Source organism: Lolium perenne, chromosome 6, assembly GCF_019359855.2.
Source record: "Lolium perenne isolate Kyuss_39 chromosome 6, Kyuss_2.0, whole genome shotgun sequence".
Taxonomy (NCBI): Eukaryota; Viridiplantae; Streptophyta; class Magnoliopsida; order Poales; family Poaceae; genus Lolium; species Lolium perenne.
Window position 1 is genome coordinate 260,176,462 of NC_067249.2, and position 23,693 is coordinate 260,200,154.

Consider the following 23,693-nt stretch of genomic DNA (forward strand, 5'->3'; position numbering starts at 1 on the left):
GATTCCGAGAATATTTCGTTACTAGGATTTCTGAAACCAAAAACAGCAGAAAACAGGAACTGGCACTTCGGCATCTTGTTAATAGGTTAGTTCCAGAAAATGCACGAATATGACATAAAGTGTGCATAAAACATGTAGATAACATCAATAATGTGGCATGGAACATAAGAAATTATCGATACGTCGGAGACGTATCAGCGCGCATCGAACTCCCACGTCCCGAACAAGATCCAATTATAGGAGTTGAGCGTGTACGCCGGATCTTCTCAGAGATCGGCCGGCAAGATGGCTCGGCGGCGGCGCACCTCATCACGACGCTCTCGGCCCTCGCGTGGCACGAGGGGGGGGCATACGCCTGGAGTTTAGGTACCAACCTCCTCCAGGCAGGTTAGCGTCCGATCATGGCACCGGCCGGTTTTCCTCCTAGGGGTGGCATGCATAGTTGTCAGAATCATGATCCTACTGTTTGCGATCTTACCATGGAGGTTCCGATCCGATTCAAAATCACGATTCTGACAACATTGCCGCATGCGAACTCGATACGGACGTATCGCCCGACTCACGACTTTTTGCCGGACCGCGAGCCGCTAGCCTCGTGGTCATTCTTGGTTTTGCGGAACGGCCAATATTTCTTCTCCATGGCGTCGGTCGGGTGGATACGGAGGACTCTAGCAATGGTGTGGTCGAGAAAATGGGCGTCGCCATCGAACCTTTAAAAGGCCCGGACGCCATCTAGCCTTCAGTGTCATGCCACTTCGACACAAGCGCGCGAAAGGCGAGGCGCACCATTAACGTGGCCCTAAAAAGGTCCAGCGCACCGCCCGTAAGTTATGCCGCGTTGAAGACGAAGCATATGTGTCGCTGCCAGGCGGGCCCGTGCGAGAAGCGCGCGGACGACCGCTGTGTCCGCGCAGACGCAAACGTGCCGTATATTTAGGACGCGTTGCAGACTGGTCGGACACAATGCGTCTGGCCACTGGAACGGGATACAAACGCATTTTCGGTCCACCCGCGGATGCAAACGAACATTTGCCTCGCCCCGTTGGAGATCCAAAATCCCATCTGCCACCTCGAGCGATCGATCGAATTTGTATCGTTTCTTCCCCCTTCTCCGTCTCGTCCAAGCACATAGACCCGTACGTACATGTCAAAGAGTCAGTAGAAGAAGAATATCAGACGATATGTTTCTCGAAGTAAATGACAGAGCCGCCGCGATCTCCACCTACCGTACCTAGTGTAGCCACAACGTTTCCGTTATCACAAAGAGGAGCATGCACGTCGACGTTGTGACGGAAGACAAACGACGACCGGTCGATGGCGCCTTGGACCTTCATGTCGACGGCGGCGCCACGCCTCGTGAGAGGTCGAAGGGTGAGTGGGGATGAGCTGGAGGTGGAGGTTCTATTTGCTTTGAGATATTATGTTGTAATGGAGATTGGAGAGTGGCCTCACACGGGAGGAGATGCGGAAGTCGTAGGTGTCCACCGGTTTCCGCCGGGAATGCGGAAAGTCCAAACTCACGGACAGCGATTGCGGAAGGTGCGGCTCACGCCGACAGTCCGCGCCGCATCCTGAAGTTATCCGGATGGATGTCCATCACATCGGGCTCAGCTCTTTATCCGTTGAGCAAGAAAGTTCATTAACCTGTTGAGCGAGGAAACTTCTTTTACATGAGCGAAGAAAGTTCTGCCCCCAAACGCGACCCGTTGAGCCGAGGGACCTACTCCACGACATCTCCACCATGGTACAAATAGCGCTGCCGCGTTGCACTGAAAACGCCATCAGCATCATCATCAGCAGCAGCCATCCCACACGCACGTAGAAACACACGACGCCCCCCGGACGCCATGGCTTCTGTTGTTCCGGTGGTTGTGCCGCGCATGAAGCTGGGGTCGCAGGGGCTGGAGGTCTCGGCGCAGGGCCTCGGCTGCATGGGCATGTCTTGCGCCTACGGCGAGCGCAGGCCCGAGCCGGAAATGATCGCGCTCCTTCACCGCGCGGTCGCCGCCGGCGTCACCTTTCTCGACACGTCCGACGTCTACGGGCCTCACACCAACGAGATCCTCGTCGGCAAGGTCGGTTCTGGACTCTAAACTAGTTAGCCCCGTACGTCTTGTCACCTTGACCCTTGAGGGAAACGATGACAGGGGCAAGACATGTTTTTTCGTGTGCTTCGATGTAATGCTCGTATATGATACTATGACAGGGGCTGCAAGGCGGCGTGAGGGAGAAGGTGGAGCTGGCCACCAAGTTCGGCAGCGCGTTAGCCGACGGCCAGTGGGAGGTCCGCGGGGACCCGCCGTTCGTGCGAGCGGCATGTGAGGCCAGCCTCGCCCGGCTGGGCGTCGACTGCATCGACCTCTATTACCAGCACCGCATTGACAATAATGTCCCCGTCGAGATCACGGTCAGTAGTTATCTGTTCATTCCATGTAAAAAAAAACATCACGATATAGCTGTAGATATGGACGAGCCTGGCCGGTTTCTTGACTTGTGTGTTCTGTCGGCAGATGGGCGAACTCAAGAAACTAGTGGAAGAAGGAAAGGTGAAATATGTTGGGTTATCCGAAGCCTCGGCGTCCACAATCAGAAGGGCACATGCTGTTCATCCTATTACTGCCATCCAGCTGGAGTGGTCGCTGTGGTCAAGAGACGTCGAAGAAGATATAATCCCCACTTGCAGGTATTTGTCCATATTTTGTCTTCAAAAATAGTTCTGTAATGCTTACTTACCTCGCGCCCTGCTGTGTGTAATCCTACAAAGAACCTCCTAATTAATTGTTTTCATTTCAGAGAACTTGGCATTGGAATTGTGGCATACAGTCCACTAGGCAGAGGGTTCTTATCCAGTGGATCTAAACTGGTGGACACATTACGTGAGGACGATTTTCGCAAGGTGAATGAACACAAGTATAGCCATGATCATACATGCGGCTACCTACCTTACTTTTTCTAACAAATATCTCTCCTCAATGCATTCCTAGATTCTCCCAAGATTTCAACCCGAGAACATGGTGAAGAACGCTGCCATATTCGAGCATGTAAGTGAGATGGCTGCGAGGAAAGGATGCACGCCGTCGCAGCTCGCGCTGTCCTGGGTTCACCACCAGGGAAATGATGTGTGCCCAATACCTGGGACGACAAAAATTGAGAATTTCAACGACAACGTGATAGCTTTGTCTCTCAGGATCACGCCCGAGGAGATGGCTGAGCTAGAGTCCTATGCCGCCATGGAGTCTATTCATGGTGATCGGTATGCCAGTTCCCTCTACACCTGGAAGGACTCTGAGACCCCTCCCTTGTCATCATGGAAAGCTACTTAGATATTTCGCTCTTCCGCTCTCTCCTTATCTCTACAGTAAAGGAGACCGAAAGAGGCGATCGTTTCTTCCGGCTCTGGATCCGGCGTCTCCCCTCCCCTGGCGGCCCTGTGCTCGTCGGTGTGGAGAGGGTCGCCGGATCTGGAGCTCGGATATGTATAGCTGTAGGTTTTTAGGGCCTAGTAGCTTAGGTTTCGTCCGTCTGGCGGCGTGGTCTTCGGCAACGGCGTCGACGGTGTCGAAGGTCTGCACGTTTCCCCGTTCGTCCCCAGCGACGAGGGTGAAGGTGCTGAATAAATTGGCCTTGGTTCCCGTCAAATCGCAGCGTTTTCCGTTGCGGTTGTGGACGGACCTGTGTGCCAGGCTTCCTTGTGGGTTTGTCGCGGCGGCGGCGGCGATCCTGCTGTGGATTTTGTCCTCCGGCTCGGCCGCCGTAGCCGCGCGCGTTCCCGCGTCACTACGGAGCTTGGGAGGAGTTGTACAGGAGCGGGGCTGGCGGCTGCTGTCCTTCCTGGCGGCGCTGTCAGCGAACTCGAGGCGCTGGCGGACCCGGTGCTGGGCTCGTGGTCGAAGGTGGGCGGTGCTGTTTGGCTCAGTCGACTACGTCGACTGGCTCAGGCAGTACGGCGATCTGGACAAGCACGGGGTCTTCCCCGGCCGATGTTCCCCAGAGCTAGCGACTGCGTCGTTCGCGGCGAGTCCCAATAGAGGTCCACAAAGCAGCCTGTCTGCGAGGATGCTTCTCCAGGTCTTGGCGCAGTGGAAGCTCATCTTCGTCTCCGGCGTCGTCTTCGGCGGCGGCGGTCCTGCAAGCCGAGTGTTGGTGCTCTACGCAGAGATTCCCTGGGGCTTGTTTGTTTTTTCTTGTTGGTTGGGGGTCTTTTGTGTAAAGTATCGTGGTGTGCTGGCGCTTCTCGAGCGTTCTGGGTGGTGCGTGTGTTGTACCGTCTCGACTTGGCTTGAATGAACACATGGTAACCTTCAAAAAAAAAAAAAAAAAAGATATTTCTTGTGGGGTTCGCTATGCTCATGGAGTCATGGTTCCTGCATGCCACTGGTTGGAAATAGCTGCACGTCTCTTAATGACATACTACTAAACTAACGGAAGTTATACTTGGTGTAATTAACATGAAGATGCTACTTCACCCGCAAAAAAAAAAACATGAAGAATGCTACTTATGAAAGGCTAGCCACTTGTTTTTTGCCTTTTGTTAGATTTCTGCGGCTATGTGCATGTAGGTTATGGAGATGTGTGGTGTAAGCTCTTTTTAATTGTATCTTCACAATGTTATCTTATGAATAACAAAGCATCCTTTACCAAAGAAAAAAAAACATCAATTTGGTTTTCTGCATTTCGGGGAGGATAGCTATACCCTACTATGTGTATCTGCTCTAACTAAAACGTTGTGAGACCATATATACACCCTCTTACTTAAACTACAAGTGGGAGGGGCCGGATGCCTCCAATCTTTGGATGCTAGATTCATGTGGTCGATCATAGGCTAATTTGATGCAATATGGAATAACATATCGTATGCCAAAAAAGAAGTGTTACATGATTGTGACAAACTATATGTACAGCCTTTTCTGAACACAAATACATTTTTTTGGCAAAGGCATGGGACATGAACCTCCATGACACGCGTTAAGAAATAAAATATTATTTTTTGAGAGCAACACGTATCATTAATAGGAAATATAGTTACATACATGAAAAACAAATAAAAATAATTTTTTTTGGATGGTACCTTCGTCGAGGAGTCATCCTCACCAAAGACAATCTTGTTAAGCGGAATTGGCAAGGAAGCTCTAGATGTGTTTTTTGTCATCATGATGAAACTATTAAACACCTCTTCTTCCAGTGCCAGTTTGCGATATCTATTTGGTCTGTCATCCAAGTAGCGTCTACCTTGTATCCTCCCACTAGTGTGGCCAATGTCTTTGGTAATTGGCTTCATGGTATAGATTCAAGGTTCAAGTTGCTTCTTAGGGTGGGGGCGCTAGCAGTTATCTGGGCGCTTTGGCTGAGTAGAAATGACAAGATTTTTAATGACATTAACTCCTCTTTGTTGCAGGTCATCTACAGATGTACAGGGATTCTTCGTTCATGGTTACCTCTTCAGCGTATGGAGAACCGAGACCTATTTACGGAGGTCTGTACATGATTGGAGGCTACGGCGAGGGATACTTTTTCCCTACATGGGTGGCAGCATAGTCTACGGAATGAAGCCCCACCCACATCTTAGGCGTTTTGCGATTCATCGTTCCGATATGTATTTCGCCTAGATTTTAGTTTGGCGTCTTTTTAGACTTGACTATCATAAACGGCTGTGTGCATCCTGATTATGCAGAGGCTGGATGTAATTGCTTCCCATAAGTAATAAAGCATCCTTTATCAAAAAAATACATGAAAAACAAACATGGAAACGAAAAGATAGACCGGCAGAAAATGATTGTCCTAAAAACTTTGCAAATAGTAACCTAAAATATAGAAAATACAAAACAATCTTTAGAGTTTTCTACAGAAACCGAAGCCAGAAGTCATTGCCCAACTCCAGCGTCGCCACGGTATATGAAGGAAGAGATGTTGAACCTCCACCATTACCAAGATTCAAAGAAGCACTTGTCGATGATATATTTGCTTGCCAATGTTACACCAACTTATAGGTGGGCCCCTATAAGATAAGGATCAAGTATCTAGAAAAAAGAACTCGCTGACCTACGACTGGAAATCGAACTAGATTTCTGGATGCGTAGAATACTAACTCGAAAAGTGCGGTGGGGGAAAACCGACCAATACGTGAAGATCAAGGGGCAGAGACCTACCATGTCGCAGAAAAGTGGGCACCACTTTCAGGGCACGACGCCCACGGCGATTACATTTCATTTCTCTCACGGCAAATTTCATCTTATGGAAACGATCAACACTCACTTCATTAGTAATTGTGTCCATCAATCCATTTTCCACGTAGCATATAAGGCTATAGCTCAAATAATCATCACCATTTTTTTACGCAAAGCATCCTTCGCGGTCTTTATAGCTGAAAAACATATCTCTACGGTGATAGTAACAATAGGAAGAGTTAGGGCTAACGTCAACAGCCTATAGACCATAGGTTAAGAGAAATGGTTCCTTGTATCTACCATGAGTTTATCTAAATCAGTAATATTGTTCAGACTAGCAAACCTTGTATCATTGAGTATTTTCTCAATATAGAGGCTAAGTTCATGCTCAAGAGTGAACATATCTTTGTGATTAAAGTCATCAATATAAATCTTTGCTAATTTCAGCAACTTCTCCTCGTGAAACTGACAAAATAGATCACTTGGGCTCAAAGCAAACATACATAGAAGCAATTCAGAATTTACCACATTGAATCTATCATTAAAATCTTTTCCCAAGAGATCCAAAACAGCAAAAACAATCAACACGGTAATGATGCTCAATGAAGAGGACATGATGATCCTCGTAAAGGTTGTGTTCCCAGAAAGCAACCTCCGCCCAAACTTAGGTGTCATTCTCGTTCTTTAATTGAACCACCAAGCATATGAAGCTTGTGGCCCCATATGCGGAGGTGGAGTCATCACCGTCTTGGCAAGAAGGCTAAATATCAATGTAAGTAATTTACGAGCATTGAAAAGCCCTCGCCGTCTTGGTTTTACTACTCTTAATTCATGTGGTATGGTTAGAAAAATAGAAGGTAGAAATTACTTCAATATACCGGTAGCTGATCACTTGATCTCTGGCCCTCTACCTAATGGTCTATTGATAAGGGGTGGCCCGATCTTCTCAGTAAGCGACGGTGGTGATGATGATCACGGGGTGATGGCAGCGGAGGAACACGATGATGAAGTGGATGATAACTTGTATGACGCAACGAGATCTCTCGATTGGTCCCTGTCGCCAATGCAACAGCTCTCAACCCTGCAAGATATTCGCAACTCCACACACTTGCGCACGTAGCCGCCGACCACGAAGCGGTAAGTTGCAACCGTCTAATTCCCAATGGAACAACAGATCACACAAGACTTTTTCAAGATCTACACAATATCAAGCAATATGGTGTAGGGATTCAATAGTTTTGCTAGAGCAAACAACTAAGAACTAGGGTTTATCTTAAACGTGGTCTAAAGTAGCTAGGGGGCGTCCTAGGCACTTATATAGGCGTCCGAGACGAGTTCTGGTCGAAAAGATACAAAAATAACCGACCCAGAATAGATCTGGTCGAAACAGACTCGGACAAATCCGGTCTGGAATCCGCTCAACCGGGCCAGGGACCGGGTCGGCCGGTCTGGGGCCGGTCAACCGGGCGGCAACCGGGTCGGCCGGTCTGGGGTCCGGTCAACCGGGCGGCAACCGGATAGTTGCGAGGTTTTTCCGGTTTTCATCCGGTACGATAAATCACGTCCGGTTGGCGCCCGGTCGACCGGGTCAGTGACCGGGTTGGCCGGTCTGGCGGCCGGTCGGACCGGGTGCTGGACCGGCCTGGACGTATTCTTCTCCTCTCGCGCATGCCTCCCGCTCCTCCCTCGCGCGTCCATGAGATATCTTCATGTCCAGCTCCATGTCCAGCTTCACGTCCATCTTGACGTCCGTATTCATGTCCAGCTGCTCCTCTCCTCCTCGTGCGATGCTCGTCTCTTCTTGATACCTGATGATACATAAGTAATAGGACTTAGGCAGTATACAGTTCTCGTCAATCAAAGTACCGTTTAGAAACAAGTTCACCTGTTGTTTAAGTAGCTTCGCACGAGCCCTTGTAATTGGTCCAATCCGAACTTCATGGGACTTGAGCTCCACAGCAGGTTCATCTTCAATTATTAATGACGGAGGTAGTGGTGTAGTAGGGATGTCCTCATCATCTATTCTCTCTCAAGGAAAGGTCTCTGCATTATGATGCGCATGTTGAGGCAAATCTACCCCCACAGCAAGATGAACCCAGTGGCGGACCTACCAGGGGGGCGAGCAGGGGCGGCCACCCCGGGTCTCCTAGCGTGGAGCAGGGCACCCAAGCGGTTAGCAACTCCAAGTCTTGGATGGCCGGGCCGCCATTGACGAACAAAGAGCTCTGTGAGCTTTTCCGATCGAACTGGTACATGCAACGGAGGGCAAAGAAAACTGGGCTAGGTGGGCTCTTAGACTATTGGGCTGATAGGCACGTTGGTTATTAGAGCATCTTCAGCCGTTTGGGCTCCCCACGCCCAAATCCGGCGATATTGTCGTCCGGATTGGAGAAAAATTTGGCCTAGGGAGGCCCATTTTCCCAGCCGCGAGCACATGATGGATGTAACGGACTTCGGCGAATTCAGACAAAATTGGCGAGTTCGTTCAAACATAAGCGAAATTTAATGATATTTAACATATAGAGGCGAGTTCGTACATAAGTAGGCCGAATTCGAACATATATTTGAATTCGGTGATTGGCAAACTAAAATTTAAACTAAAGAACGGCCTACTACATGCCGAAATGGCGGTAGAAGGACGTGTAGTCGCCGCTGTCGCCGTCGTCGCTCGAGCCGGTGTTGTCCTGGGGCGGCGGAGCCTCGTACCAGCGGCTCGTGCCCTGGCCAGCGTCGCCGGCGCGTGGCGGCGATGGACGGTACATGTCGTCGTCGCTGCTGTCCTCGACCTTGACCACCTCCCTGGGCGCGGCGTTCCTAGCGGCGGATGGTGTGGCGGCGCGGGCGGCGCTGTTGACGCGCGGGCGGCGCTGCTGACGCGCGGCAGCCAGATCCGGCGGCCGCCGTTGTCGCTCCGCCTCCTCGCGCTCCCAGTCCCGCCTGGACCACTCCAGTGCGGCGTCTTCGGGGAGGGTGTTGTCGGCGGGCACCAGGTCCTTCAGCGACCTGGCGATCGCCTCCGCCACCGCGGCGTCCTCCGCGCGCCTCGCCTCCTCCTCGGCGAGCTGGTTTGCGGCGTCCTCCTTCTTCGATGTCTTCCTCTTCCGCCCGCTTTGCGGAGAGGTGAAGGAGATATGCCCTAGAGGCAATAATAAAGTGGTTATTATTTATATCTTAATGTTTATGATAAATGTTTATATATCATGCTAGAATTGTATTAACCGAAACATTAGTACATGTGTGATATGTAGACAAACAAGAAGTCCCTAGTATGCCTCTTAAACTAGCTTGTTGATTAATGGATGATTAGTTTCATAATCATGAACATTGGATGTTATTAATAACAAGGTTATATCATTATATGAATGATGTAATGGACACACCCAATTAAGCGTAGCATAAGATCTCGTCATTAAGTTATTTGCTATAAGCTTTCGATACATAGTTACCTAGTCCTTATGACCATGAGATCATGTAAATCACTTATACCGGAAAGGTACTTTGATTACACCAAACACCACTGCGTAAATGGGTGGCTATAAAGGTGGGATTAAGTATCCGGAAAGTATGAGTTGAGGCATATGGATCAACAGTGGGATTTGTCCATCCCGATGACTCGATAGATATACTCCGGGCCCTCTCGGTGGAATGTCGTCTAATGTCTTGCAAGCATATGAATGAGTTCATAAGAGACCACATACCACGGTACGAGTAAAGAGTACTTGTCAGGAGACGAGGTTGAACAAGGTATAGAGTGATACCGAAGATCAAACCTCGGACAAGTAAAATATCGCGAGACAAAGGGAATTGGTAATGTATGTGAATGGTTCATTCGATCACTAAAGTCATCGTTGAATATGTGGGAGCCATTATGGATCTCCAGATCCCGCTATTGGTTATTGGTCTGAGTGAGTACTCAACCATGTCCGCATAGTTCACGAACCGTAGGGTGACACACTTAAAGTTGGATGTTGAAATGGTAGTACTTGAATATGGAATGGAGTTCGAATATTTGTTCGGAGTCCCGGATGAGATCCCGGACATCACGAGGGAGTTCCGAATGGTCCGGAGAATAAGATTCATATATAGGATGTCATTTTATGTGAAATAAAATGTCGCGGAAGGTTCTATGGAAGGTTCTAGAAGGTTCTAGAAAAGTCTAGAAGAAACCACCAAGGAAGGTGGAGTCCACATGGGACTCCACCTCCATGGCCGGCCAGCCCTAGATGGGGTGGAGTCCCAAGTGGACTCCACCATAGGGGGCCGGCCACCCCCCACATGGGAGGTGGAAATCCCACCTTTGGGTGGGAGTCCTAGTTGGGCTAGGTTTCCTCTTATGGAAGGTTTTGGTTTCGGGTCTTATTCGAAGACTTGGACACCAACACTTGGGATCCACCTATATAATGAGGGGCCAAGGGAGGGGGCCGGCCACCCCAAGACCACAAGCTGGCCGCCCCACATATAGTGGCCGGCCACCCCCAACCAAACCCTAACCGCCCCCTTCTCCTCCATATTGCCCGCGTAGCTTAGCGAAGCTCCGCCGGACTTCTTCACCGCCACCGACACCACGCCGTCGTGCTGTCGGATTCAAGAGGAGCTACTACTTCCGCTGCCCGCTGGAACGGGAGGTGGACGTCGTCTTCATCAACAACCGAACGTGTGACCGAGTACGGAGGTGCTGCCCGTTCGTGGCGCCGGAACCGATCGTGATCAAGATCTTCTACGCGCTTTTGCAAGCGGCAAGTGATCGTCTACCGCAGCAACAAGAGCCTCATCTTGTAGGCTTTGGAATCTCTTCAAGGGTGAGACTCGATACCCCCTCGTTGCTACCGTCTTCTATATTGCATCTTTGCATGGATTGCGTGTTCGCCGTAGTAAATTTTTTTGATTTCTATGAAACGATATCCTACAAAGTGGTATCGTAGCCGTGTCTATGCATAGATGGTTGCACGAGTAGAACACAATGGTTTGTGGGCGTTGATGCTCTTGTTATCTTTAGTTTGAGTACTTTGCATCTTTATGGCATAGTGGGATGAAGCGGCTCGGACTAACTTTACATGACCGCGTTCATGAGACTTGTTCCTCGTTCGACATGCAACTTGTATTGCATAAGAGGCTTTGCGGGTGTCTGTCTCTCCTACTATAGTAAAGATTCAATTTACTCTTCTATTGAAAACATTAGTATCAACGTTGTGGTTCATGTTCGTAGGTAGATTAAATCTCTCTCGAAAACCCTAAACCACGTAAAATATGCAAACCAAATTAGAGACGTCTAACTTGTTTTTGCAGGGTTTGGTGATGTGATATGGCCATAATGTGATGATGAATATGTATGAGATGATCATTATTGTATTGTGGCAACCGGCAGGAGCCTTATGGTTGTCTTTAAATTTCATGTTGAGTAGTATTTCAAAGTAGTTGTAATAGTTGCTACATGGAGGACAATCATGAAGACGGCGCCATTGACCTTGACGCTACGCCGACGATGATGGAGATCATGCCCGAAGATGATGGAGATCATGTCCGTGCTTTGGAGATGAAGATCAAAGGCGCAAGAACAAAAGGGCCATATCATATCACATATGAACTGCATGTGATGTTAATCCTTTTTATGCATCTTATTTTGCTTAGATCGCGACGGTAGCATTATAAGATGATCCCTCACTAAAATCTCAAGATAATAAAGTGTTCATCCTTAGTAGCACCGTTGCCAAGACTTGTCGTTTCGAAGCATCTCGTGATGATCGGGTGTGATAGAATCAACAAGTGCATACAACGGGTGCAAGACAGTTTTGCACATGCGGATACTAAGGTGGCCTTGACGAGCCTAGCATGTACAGACATGGTCTCGGAACACGTGATACCGAAAGGTAGAGCATGAATCATATGGTTGATATGATGAACACTTTGAGTGTTCGCCATTGAAGTCACACCTTTTCTCGTGATGATCGGGCTTAGGTGCGGTGGATTTGGTTCGTGTAATCACTAAGACAATGCGAGGGATATTGTTTTGAGTGGGAGTTCACCTAGATTTTTAATTATGTTGAATTAAAATTTGAACTCAATTTGTCATAAACTTAGTCTAAACTATTGCAAATATATGTTGTAGAGATGGCGTCCCCAATCAATTTTAATCAGCTCCTAGAGAAAGAGAAACTTAAGAGCAACGGTAGCAACTTCACCGATCGGTTCCGTCATGTGAGGATCTTCCTCTCTCGGCGGAAATCTGCAATTTGTGCTTGATGCACCGCTAGGTGACCCTCCCGCAGAAGATGAATCCGATGAAGTAAAAGTCGTTTACGCGACTCGGAAAACTCGGTACTCTCAAGTTCGGTGTGCCATCCCGTGCGATCTGGAATCCGATCTTCAAAAACGTTTTGAGCACCACGATCCTCACGCGTTGATGAATGAGCCGAAAGCTATAGTCGAGACTCATGCGGCAGTGGAAGGCTATGAAGCATCGAAACATTTCTTCAACTGTATGATGGAAGAAGGCAGCTCCGTTAGTGAGCACATGCTCGCCATGACCGGCATGCGAAGAAACTCGGTGACTTGGGAATAGTGATTCCTAACAGATCGGGGATTAATCGTGTCCTTCAATCACCGCCACCAAGTTACAAGAACTTTGTGATGAACTACAATATGCGTAACATGAACAAGGAGTTACCTGAACTCTTTGGCATGCTAAAAGCTGCTGAGATTGAGACCAAGAAAGAGCACCAAGTGTTGATGGTCAACAAGACCACCGGGCTTCAAGAAACAGGGCAAGTCTAAGGGAAAATTCAAGAAGGGTGGCAAGAAAGCTGCCACGCCTCCTATGAAACCTAAGAACGGCCCTAAGCCCGATGCCGAGTGCTATTATCGCAAGGAGAAGGGACACCGGAAGCGTAATTGCTCCAAGTATCCGCTGATCCGAAGAAGCGGCCTTGTCAAGAAGAAGAAAGAAGGTATATCTGATATACATGTTATAGATGTTTATCTCAATCGGTTCTCGTACTAGTACACGGGTATTTGATACGGGTTCGGTTGCTCATATATGTAACTCGATACAGAACTAAAGAATAAACGAAGACTACGAAAGATGAAGTGACGATGCGCGTTGGAAATGGATCCAAAGTCGATGTGATCGGCTCGGCACACTTCCTCTACATCTACCTTCGGGATTAGTTTTAAGCCTAAATAATTGTTATTTTGTACCGCGTTGAGCATGAACATTATATCTGGATCTTGTTTAATGCAAGACGGTTATTCATTCAAGTCTAAGAATAATGGTTGTTCTATTTTTATGAATAATATCTTTTATGGTCGAGCACCACAAAAGAATGGCTTATTTCGTTAGATCTCGATAGTAGTGATACGCATATACATAACATTGATGCTAAGCGAATTAAATTGAATGATAATTCTACTTATATGTGGCACTCGCTGCCTTGGTCATATTGGAGTGAAACGCATGAAGAAACTCCATACCGATGGATTACTTGAATCACTTGACTTTGAGTCACTCGATAGATGCGAAGCATGTCTAATGGGAAAAATGACAAGGACTCCATTTTCTCAGTATGATGGAGCGAGCTACAGACTTGTTGGAAATCATACATACTGATGTATGTGGACCAATGAGTGTAGCATCGCGCGGTGGTTATCGTTATGTTCTAACCTTCACAGATGATCTGAGTAGATATGGGTATATCTATTTCATGAAACATAAATCCGAAACTTTCGAGAAGTTTAAGGAATTTCAAAGTGAAGTAGAAAATCAACGTAACAAGAAGATCAAATTTCTACGATCTGATCGTGGAGGTGAATATCTGAGTTATGAGTTTGGCATGCATTTAAAGAAATGCGGAATACTTTCACAATTGACACCGCCGGAACACCTCAACGAAACGGTGTGTCCGAACGTCGTAATCGAACTCTCTTAGATATGGTTCGTAGTATGATGTCTCTTACCGATTTGCCGTTATCATTTTGGAGTTATGCATTAGAGACAGCCGCATTCACTTTAAATAGAGCACCATCAAAATCCGTAGAAACGACACCGTATGAATTATGGTTTAATAAGAAACCTAAGCTGTCGTTCTGAAAGTTTGGGGTTGCGAAGCCTATGTAAAGAAGTTACAACCGGACAAGCTAGAACCCAAAGCGGAGAAATGCGTCTTCATAGGATACCCTAAGGAAACTATAGGGTACACTTTCTATCCACAGATCCGAAGGCAAAATCTTTGTTGCTAAGAACGGAACCTTTCTTGAGAAAGAATTTCTCACTAAAGAAGTGACTGGAAGAAAAGTAGAACTCGATGAGATTGATGAATCTATACTCGTTGATCGTAGTAGCGTAGTACGGAAGTTGTACCTGTACCGCCTACACCGGCAACAGAGGAAGCTAATGATAATGATCATGAAACTTCGAACGAGGAAACTACCGAACCTCGCAGATCGACAAGGAACGTGCCACTCCCGATTGGTATGATCCTTGTCTAAATGTCATGATTGTGGATAACAATGATGAGGACCCTGCGACGTATGAAGAAGCGATGATGAGCCCAGTATTCCAACAAATGGCAAGAAGCCATGAAATCCGAAATGGGATCCATGTATGATAACAAAGTATGGACTTTGGTAGACTTACCCGATAGCCGAAAGGCTGTCGAGAATAAATGGATCTTCAAGAGAAAAACAGATGCCGATGGTAATATTATCGTCTATAAAGCTCGACTTGTCGCAAAGGGTTTCCGAGCAAATTCAAGGAGTTGACTACGATGAGACTTTCTCACCCGTAGCGAAGCTAAAATCTGTGAGGATTTTGTTAGCAATAGCTGCATTTTTCGATTATGAGATTTGGCGTATGGATGTCAAAACGGCGTTCCTTAATGGAGACATTGAGGAAGAGTTGTATATGGTACAACCCAAAGGTTTTGTCGATCCTAAAAATGTCGACAAAGTATGCAAACTTCAGCGTTCAATCTATGGACCGAAGCAAGCATCAAGAAGTTGGAACCGACGCTTTGATAAGGTGATCAAAGACTTCGGGTTTATACAAGGTCATGGAGAGGCCTGTATTTACAAGAAAGTGAGTGGGAGCTCTGTAGCATTCCCGATATTATATGTAGATGACATATTATTGATCGGGAATGATATAGAACTATTAAGCAAGTTGTTAAGGGTTATTTGAATAATAGTTTTTCAATGAAAGACCTTGGTGAAGCATCGTATATATTAGGCATCAAGATTTATAGAGATAGATCAAGATGCCTAATAGGGCTATCACAGAGTACATATCTGGACAAGATTCTAAAGAAGTTTAGAATGGACGAAAGTAAGAAAGGGTTCTTACCTATGTTACCGTGCAAGGTATTGAGTAAGACTCAAGGACCGGCTACGGCAGAAGAAAGAGAAAGGATGAGTAATATCCCCTATGCTTCGGCAAGAGGATCTATCATGTATGCCATGCTATATACTAGACCGGATATAGCACATGCCGTTAGTTTGACTAGCAGATATCAAAGTGATCCAGAATGGAACACTGGATGATGGTCAAGAATATCCTGAAGTACTTGAAAAGAACTAAGGATATGTTTCTTTGTTATGGAGGTGACCAAGAGCTCGTTGTAAACGGTTACACCGATGCAAGTTGGAACACCGATCCCGATGACTCTAAGTCACAATCCAGGTACGTGTTTATATTGAATGGTGTCAGCAGAAGCTGGGCAAGCTCGAAGCGATTGCACGATGGCGAAGTCTTCAACGTAATCAGAGTACATAGCGGCTTCAGAGGCTTCATCGAAGCGGTATGGATGAAGAGGTTCATTGTAGAGCTCGGTGTGGTTCCTAGTGCATTGGACCCATTAATCATTTATCGTGATAACATGGGTGCCATCGCCAATGCACAAGAGCCAAGGTCACACAAGAGGCTGAAGCATATCAAGCTGCGTTACCACTCGATTCGCGAGTACATCGAAGATGGAGAAGTAAAGATTTGCAAAGTACACCGATCTGAATGTAGCAGATCCGTTGACTAAAGCTCTCCCTAGGGCAAAGCATGACCAACACCGTAATGCCATGGGTGTTAGGTATATTACAATGTAATCTAGATTATTGACTCTAGTGCAAGTGGGAGATCAAGGAGATATGCCCTAGAGGCAATAATAAAGTGGTTATTATTTATATCTTAATGCTTATGATAAATGTTTATATATCATGCTAGAATTGTATTAACCGAAACATTAGTACATGTGTGATATGTAGACAAACAAGAAGTCCCTAGTATGCCTCTTAAACTAGCTTGTTGATTAATGGATGATTAGTTTCATAATCATGAACATTGGATGTTATTAATAACAAGGTTATATCATTATATGAATGATGTAATGGACACACCCAATTAAGCGTAGCATAAGATCTCGTCATTAAGTTATTTGCTATAAGCTTTCGATACATAGTTACCTAGTCCTTATGACCATGAGATCATGTAAATCACTTATACCGGAAAGGTACTTTGATTACACCAAACACCACTGCGTAAATGGGTGGCTATAAAGGTGGGATTAAGTATCCTAAAGTATGAGTTGAGGCATATGGATCAACAAAGTGGGATTTGTCCATCCCGATGACGGATAGATATACTGGGCCCTCTCGGTGGAATGTCGTCTAATGTCTTGCAAGCATATGAATGAGTTCATAAGAGACCACATACCACGGTACGAGTAAAGAGTACTTGTCAGGAGACGAGGTTGAACAAGGTATAGAGTGATACCGAAGATCAAACCTCGGACAAGTAAAATATCGCGAGACAAAGGGAATTGGTAATGTATGTGAATGGTTCATTCGATCACTAAAGTCATCGTTGAATATGTGGGAGCCATTATGGATCTCCGTATCCCGCTATTGGTTATTGGTCGGAGTGAGTACTCAACCATGTCCGCATAGTTCACGAACCGTAGGGTGACACACTTAAAGTTGGATGTTGAAATGGTAGTACTTGAATATGGAATGGAGTTCGAATATTTGTTCGGAGTCCCGGATGAGATCCCGGACATCACGAGGAGTTCCGGAATGGTCCGGAGAATAAGATTCATATATAGGATGTCATTTTATGTGAAATAAAATGTCGCGGAAGGTTCTATGGAAGGTTCTAGAAGGTTCTAGAAAAGTCTGGAAGAAACCACCAAGGAAGGTGGAGTCCACATGGGACTCCACCTCCATGGCCGGCCAGCCCTAGATGGGGTGGAGTCCCAAGTGGACTCCACCATAGGGGGCCGGCCACCCCCCACATGGGAGGTGGAAATCCCACCTTTGGGTGGGAGTCCTAGTTGGGCTAGGTTTCCCCCTCTTATGGAAGGTTTTGGTTTCGGGTCTTATTCGAAGACTTGGACACCAACACTTGGGATCCACCTATATAATGAGGGGCCAAGGGAGGGGGCCGGCCACCCCAAGACCACAAGCTGGCCGCCCCCCATAGAGTGGCCGGCCACCCCTCCCAAACCCTAGCCGCCCCCTTCTCCTCCATATTGCCCGCGTAGCTTAGCGAAGCTCCGCCGGACTTCTTCACCGCCACCGACACCACGCCGTCGTGCTGTCGGATTCAAGAGGAGCTACTACTTCCGCTGCCCGCTGGAACGGGAGGTGGACGTCGTCTTCATCAACAACCGAACGTGTGACCGAGTACGGAGGTGCTGCCCGTTCGTGGCGCCGGAACCGATCGTGATCAAGATCTTCTACGCGCTTTTGCAAGCGGCAAGTGATCGTCTACCGCAGCAACAAGAGCCTCATCTTGTAGGCTTTGGAATCTCTTCAAGGGTGAGACTCGATACCCCCTCGTTGCTACCGTCTTCTAGATTGCATCTTGGCTTGGATTGCGTGTTCGCCGTAGGAATTTTTTTTGTTTTCTATGCAACGTTATCCTACAAGAGGACGGCTGGTCGCGGATGACGAGGGCGCCGCTACTGCGCCGTCTGCTCGGCGGTGGAGACGATGGTTCCTTCTTGATGGTCGAAGGAGCCGCCCATTCCTGCTTGACGGTGGCCGGCGTCGACCCACCGGAACTGGATGCCGACCGCGAGCCAGACGAGGAGGAGGACGGCGTCATCCTCCTCGGCATCCACGAACTACCGTGTCGGCGCGATACGGTAGCCGCCACCGGCGGTGGCATCCCCAGGACGGGGGAGTTTCCATCCTCGATGTGCGCGAGCACGTTCTCAAGGGTGCGGCCAGGCGCGCTCCACCATCGTTTGCGGCCGGCGGCGTTGTTCCTTGCCGGAGGAGGAGGAGGGCCGTCGTAGGACGCCAGTTCCCGTTCATACCTGCACCGGAAGAACGCGATCCACGACTCGTGGTTGTCGGGGAAGAAACGCGGTTCCGCGCGCTGCTCATCACTGAGAGTGACGAGCACCTCGTCGATCGCCGCTTCGAGTAAGGCACCGCCCGTTGGCGGCGGCGGGATCGGCACGCCGCCTGCGCTCAGCCTCCATCCCCCCGGTGCGCGGAAGTCCGGCGGCGCCGGGTAGCCCGCCGCGTGGAGGAGTCGTCCCTCCCATTGGTGGAGAGCGGCGGCCGAAGCCGTTGTTGGCCGCACCGTCGTTCGCCATTGCTCGTTCGAGTTCGGGGAAGATTTGGTGGAAGGCGAGTGAGGTGAATGCGGGGCAGACGCGGTAGTTCGGCGATAAATAGAGGTAGGCGCGCGTGATACCGAGGTGACGGCATTAACTCGCCGCGTGGAAGCTACGCGGCCGGCGAATGCTGACCGGCGGCAGGCTTTTACAGCGCGCGGAAGACGATGCGATGAGGACGACGATCGGTGTCTCTCGCCGACAAGTTGGGGCCACCAGACGCGCGGGAAGTTTCCTCGCCGTTTCACGCGCTTTTGTTTCGTCCGGAGTCCCCGAGAGCTCCCCGGGGGGGCCGGGGATGGCGTGGGATCGCCGGATGAATTTAGGCCCAAATCCGGACGAAAACGAGGAACCGGGGGCGCGACTGGGCGGAATTTCGCCGTCCGGATGGAAAAAACGTCGTTCGGGCGCCTCGTCGGGGAGACGAGTGGAGATGCTCTTATTTTTAATGCTGAAATACCACGCTTGCATACAGTATACTGTAGACACGACGATGGGTCCATCGTTCCGCATTGGAAAAATCCCCACATCGCTCGCCCTCAAATCCCTGAAGACTAGCACGTTCTCTCAATGCTTGACGGAGGACGAAGGATCTGCACCGTCGCACACAACGCCGGCCACTGTGAGGCCTTGAGCAGCTGGGCTCCTGATCTGGGCACCGACGCCGATGGTCCTGGACGAGGAGCCCGGTTCAATTGCATAGGTATTCCAGGTCCTTGAAGTTACTATTATGATTGCCAATGGGTATCTCACGCGGCAAGAGTCTATGTTAGTAGGTTTTAAATGTTTTTCTTTACATTTTCATGTTTCTCGTAGTTATATTTCATTGATTGTGGCTGCTGAACTTTTTGTGTACCACTTACCCTATAATTTCCATGTACTAGAATTTTATTTGTGCGTTAAGAATTTTTTCTTAAAATTGTTCGCCCCGGCTAACCAAAATTTCTGGGTCCGCCACTGGATGAACCTGAAGAAGAAGAGGAGGTTGAACATGTACCTCAAGGACCGGAACAAGAGCAGCAATCACTCAATGACTTCACCACCTACCAGGACATGTACGCACTCGAAGAAAGCATTGAAAACATGAGCAACCTCACCATCAACCTTTGAGATCACATCACCGAACTCAATTGTTCATTCGTTGGAGCAGCCAATGGAACGATGTGAATTATCCTCCACCACAATGAACCCACCAAAAGCGCTTGCAAAAGCCTAAGCTAGCATTTTTATTTGTGTTGAATAAATTTTTACTCCAGCTCTTTGAGAGAGCTTTGAAGCACTTGTGTTGGTTTGTTCCAACACTTAGTTGCCAATGATCTAAGGAGTAACTGTTGTAGTTGGTGCACTTATTTACTGAATCCATGAAAATGTACCTTCAGGAAAGTCAAGTGTTTTTTTATTGACCCCTCTTGTTTTCTGCGGTGTAGATTGTGAAAGCCATGGACGCAGTTTCAAGGTAGCAGTTGCTAACTTGCTACACCTTGCTGGATATTTTGGAGTCGGGAGCAGGCCCGGGCCCACGGGAGTGCGGCCCGTGCGGCCGCACAGGGCCCCAAATTTTGGGGGGCCCATAATTTCTAAGTTGGCCTTTTTATATAGATAATAGTCAAGTATGTCAAATATTAATCACGAAATCATCCTAGCTCAGGTGGTTCTATGGTCTCACCCGACGACCCGGATGTTACTCTGATTTTCTGTATTTTGATTAGTGCTTCTTTTTTTCCCTCTAATCCAACAACCTTTTCCAATTCTTTTTTTTACATTTTCCTATTCTGGTTGATGCCTATGCCTATGATACAAATACTTAATTATTCATTTTATTAGTATCAAATAAAACTTACCTGGTGGATGCATAAATCACACTATATCCACTTTTGAGACAAATTTTATAAATCACACCATATCTATTTTGGGTACAAATTTCTAATTCAAGCCTTAAACATATAAAGTTTGAAATTTGATATTATGATACTGCATTTCTCTCATAGGGTAGTTCTTATAATAGGATTACCCATATTTCTCTCATAGGCTTTACTCCTATTAGACATAGATATTTTTGGTTAGACCGTTGGTTCGATATTCAGAATATAGAGGTGTTGAGGGTAGTTATTGGGTTTGAATGTACATCGACGACATATATATGTTATAATTATTTAATATTTTATATTTATATAGTGAAATAGGGCCCATTTTAAAATGTCGCACAGGGCCCCGGATTTTGCCGGCCCGGCCCTGGTCGGGAGGAAGAGACGGGGAGGCCGAGCGGTGGTAGTGGCTAGTGAGATGGCTGGGTAGGGCCTTGGGGTCGTCGGAATCTCGGAAATGCGGCCCAACTAGGATGGGCCTGATGAACCCTGGGCCTCAATTTTTAACTGCGCTGCGGCCCGTATTCTGATTAAAGCGTGCCACCGTGCTCCGGTTGGTGGGGTGGGCCTCGTCTGCTCTCCCCTTTTCTTCTCCGGCGAGCTGTGCGCCACCGCCGCCGTCGACGGAATGGACGCTCAGGCGACCTGGAGGGCGGGGTCGGTGGGCTCCAGGATGTCTTACAAGAACGCCACCCTCGCCCTGTGCGCCATCAACGTCCTCGCGGTAGCCCTCCTCCTTCGCAACCACTTCTCGGCCTGGCCGCGCCTCGCCGGCAGCCACCGGTTCGACTCAGGTACGGTAGGGTAATCCACAGCCGACTGTGCTACTTACGAGAATCTGGTCTGCCGCTGGACCGTTCGGGTCGAGAAATCTGCTCGATTTCGTCCCAAATGTAGCACGATTAACTGCATCAGGCGCAGTAAATCTAACCCGATTGGGAATATTTTCCTTTAATTCAAGTAAATGTAGTGTATGATCTTTGAAATAACACCATACGAAACTAAATTTCGGATTGTTCGTTGCAACTTGCAAGGTCACCAAAAATTTCCTTTTTCATTCGGAATCCCATACGAGCAGAGCTTCTAAGCTTCTAAGTCCAGAGCGTGTTCTTTTTGCTCCAAATACAAGACATATCCCCTTGCTACAGTATACATGTAGCTTTGCATGTTTAGGTCATCATATACCAGCACCTTTCCTTTATCGCACTCGGTATCCTTCAAGCTTAGATGGCTTATCTTTATCCTTCCACTACAAATGATAGAATCATGGGACACAACTTCCTTAGGAGAAATCAGACCATACAGTTTCAATGTATTTCACTATTGATTGATAACTCAACTGAGTGGAAAGACCGGGCGCTACTGTTTGGCAGCTCAGCTGCGGTATATATGGGAGTCTGAAGAGTTGCGCCGTGCTATGGAGCCTGCGGATTTGATCAAGAGAGTAAGTCGATGCACGCTTTGTCCCTTTGTTTCTCCTGATTTGAAGAAACTCACCGTGTTGCCAAACAAACAAGGAAAAGTATCACCTAGTGGTAATGCTCATCGATTGTTGCATAGGTGAAGGAAATCGAGCAGGAATCTTATGGCGAGCATGGCATGTCAACGCAAGAAGATCCCAAGCAGACGGCTGCCGTTGACTTATCAAACAGGCTGAAGGATTTACGGCAAGGGAATGATGGCAGCAGCCAAAGAGGTTATTTAATCCATCTCTGCCTCTTTTCTTCGCTGCATATTTAGGAATATGCTATATATTCGGCAGAAATAGCTATACTATCTCTATCAGTTTAAAACCTGGAGGATTTTCATACATGGTTGTGCAAGTAACTGGTTTGAAATGCTGTTTTATTGCTGTCTGTGCCCCATAATTTCAAACGCCTTAGCACGCCAAGGTTATCGTATTTTGGTTCAACAGTGCTGCAAGCTCTCACAGTTAAAAATTAATCTTGGTGGTCTACTGATGCACTGGATCCACATCAAAATGGTCTTTCCTCTGTTTACATTCACTGCCCTTTACTGTGGCCTGCAACATAACATCATACTCCATGGAACAGAAGACTGGTTACACAGTGGAACTATCAACCAAACTAATCTGCAAATCATACACGTGGAACTTGAAGCTCTTCATCACAGCACTGACAATGTGAAACATTGAATTTAGTATTGTGCATGCTTAGCTAACATTAATTCTAAGCTGGTCTTTTATGCTCCAGCAATCCATTCTAGCCCACTGCAAAGACAATGACAGGAAACCATGAACGATGCAAACTAGGCATACATTTGTGTGTTCTCTCCATGAAGCAATATTTTGTTTTTCTAGACGAACTGGCCATTTGCCGTTCTCGAGCAGTACTGCTCTGTGATCATTAGTTTTCGCATTTGTTAGAGGCAGGCACATAGCATGCCCGATGCTTTCCCTACCTGGCCTGGTAGCCTGTAGAACCTAACGATCTCTTGTGTTAAAACATGCTCAGCTCTGGAGGAGTGGCGTAAGCGGAAGATGGAGCGCGCGAGGCAGCGAGCGATCGACAAGGACGCGGCGATGCCTGGGACGAAAGCGCGGTGAAGCGTATGTATGTATTAGAGGTGTTCCGGAACGCAAGGGCGGCGTTCTTCCTCTGCTTAGTTCGGAGCTGGTGCGGTGCGTAAATAATGATATATCTTGGCACGTTGGAGTGCCAGCACCTGCATGATCATGTCTGTAAAATGACCTGGGAATCTGGGATACTATCGTCCTGTCTGTGAATTCACCTGTAACACCGTTGTTCTGGAGAAGAACCGAAAATCAGATGGGTGTTTTTAGTGATTTGTCTTGCATTTTTGCCGGCAAACACAAAGAGCCGTGCTGGTCTTTGACGTTCCTACAAATTAGACTGCCTGTGTGTAGATGAGAAGAGTGCATCATGGTTCACTGGTCGTTGAAAGCAACATTGTTGTCGATTTTTATGCACTTGTAACCATCTGAATTTCCATGAAAGCAGCCGCCCTCTTTTCTTGAGCAGTAGCAAGATCACAGTGCTCTCTTGGGCCGTTGTGGTCTTGTGCAAATGAGCGATCCG

General features: G+C 47.7%; 2 protein-coding genes across 2 annotated transcripts; both read left to right on the forward strand.

The window, feature by feature from the left end:
* Positions 1 to 1,766: 1,766 nt before the first annotated feature.
* LOC127305356 (probable aldo-keto reductase 2) lies at positions 1,767 to 4,344 on the forward strand. The gene is made up of 5 exons (XM_051335769.2): positions 1,767 to 2,075; positions 2,207 to 2,407; positions 2,511 to 2,683; positions 2,794 to 2,896; positions 2,985 to 4,344. The coding sequence occupies exons 1-5, from the start codon at positions 1,848 to 1,850 to the stop codon at positions 3,321 to 3,323; spliced, it is 1,044 nt and encodes a 347-aa protein (XP_051191729.1). The 5' UTR covers positions 1,767 to 1,847; the 3' UTR covers positions 3,324 to 4,344.
* A 16,829-nt stretch (positions 4,345 to 21,173) lies between these two features.
* LOC127305357 (uncharacterized) lies at positions 21,174 to 23,442 on the forward strand. The gene is made up of 4 exons (XM_051335770.1): positions 21,174 to 21,428; positions 22,008 to 22,078; positions 22,195 to 22,330; positions 23,109 to 23,442. Exons 1-4 carry the CDS (start codon positions 21,263 to 21,265, stop codon positions 23,198 to 23,200), a joined length of 465 nt encoding a protein of 154 aa, XP_051191730.1. The 5' UTR covers positions 21,174 to 21,262; the 3' UTR covers positions 23,201 to 23,442.
* The last annotated feature ends 251 nt before the right edge of the window (positions 23,443 to 23,693 follow it).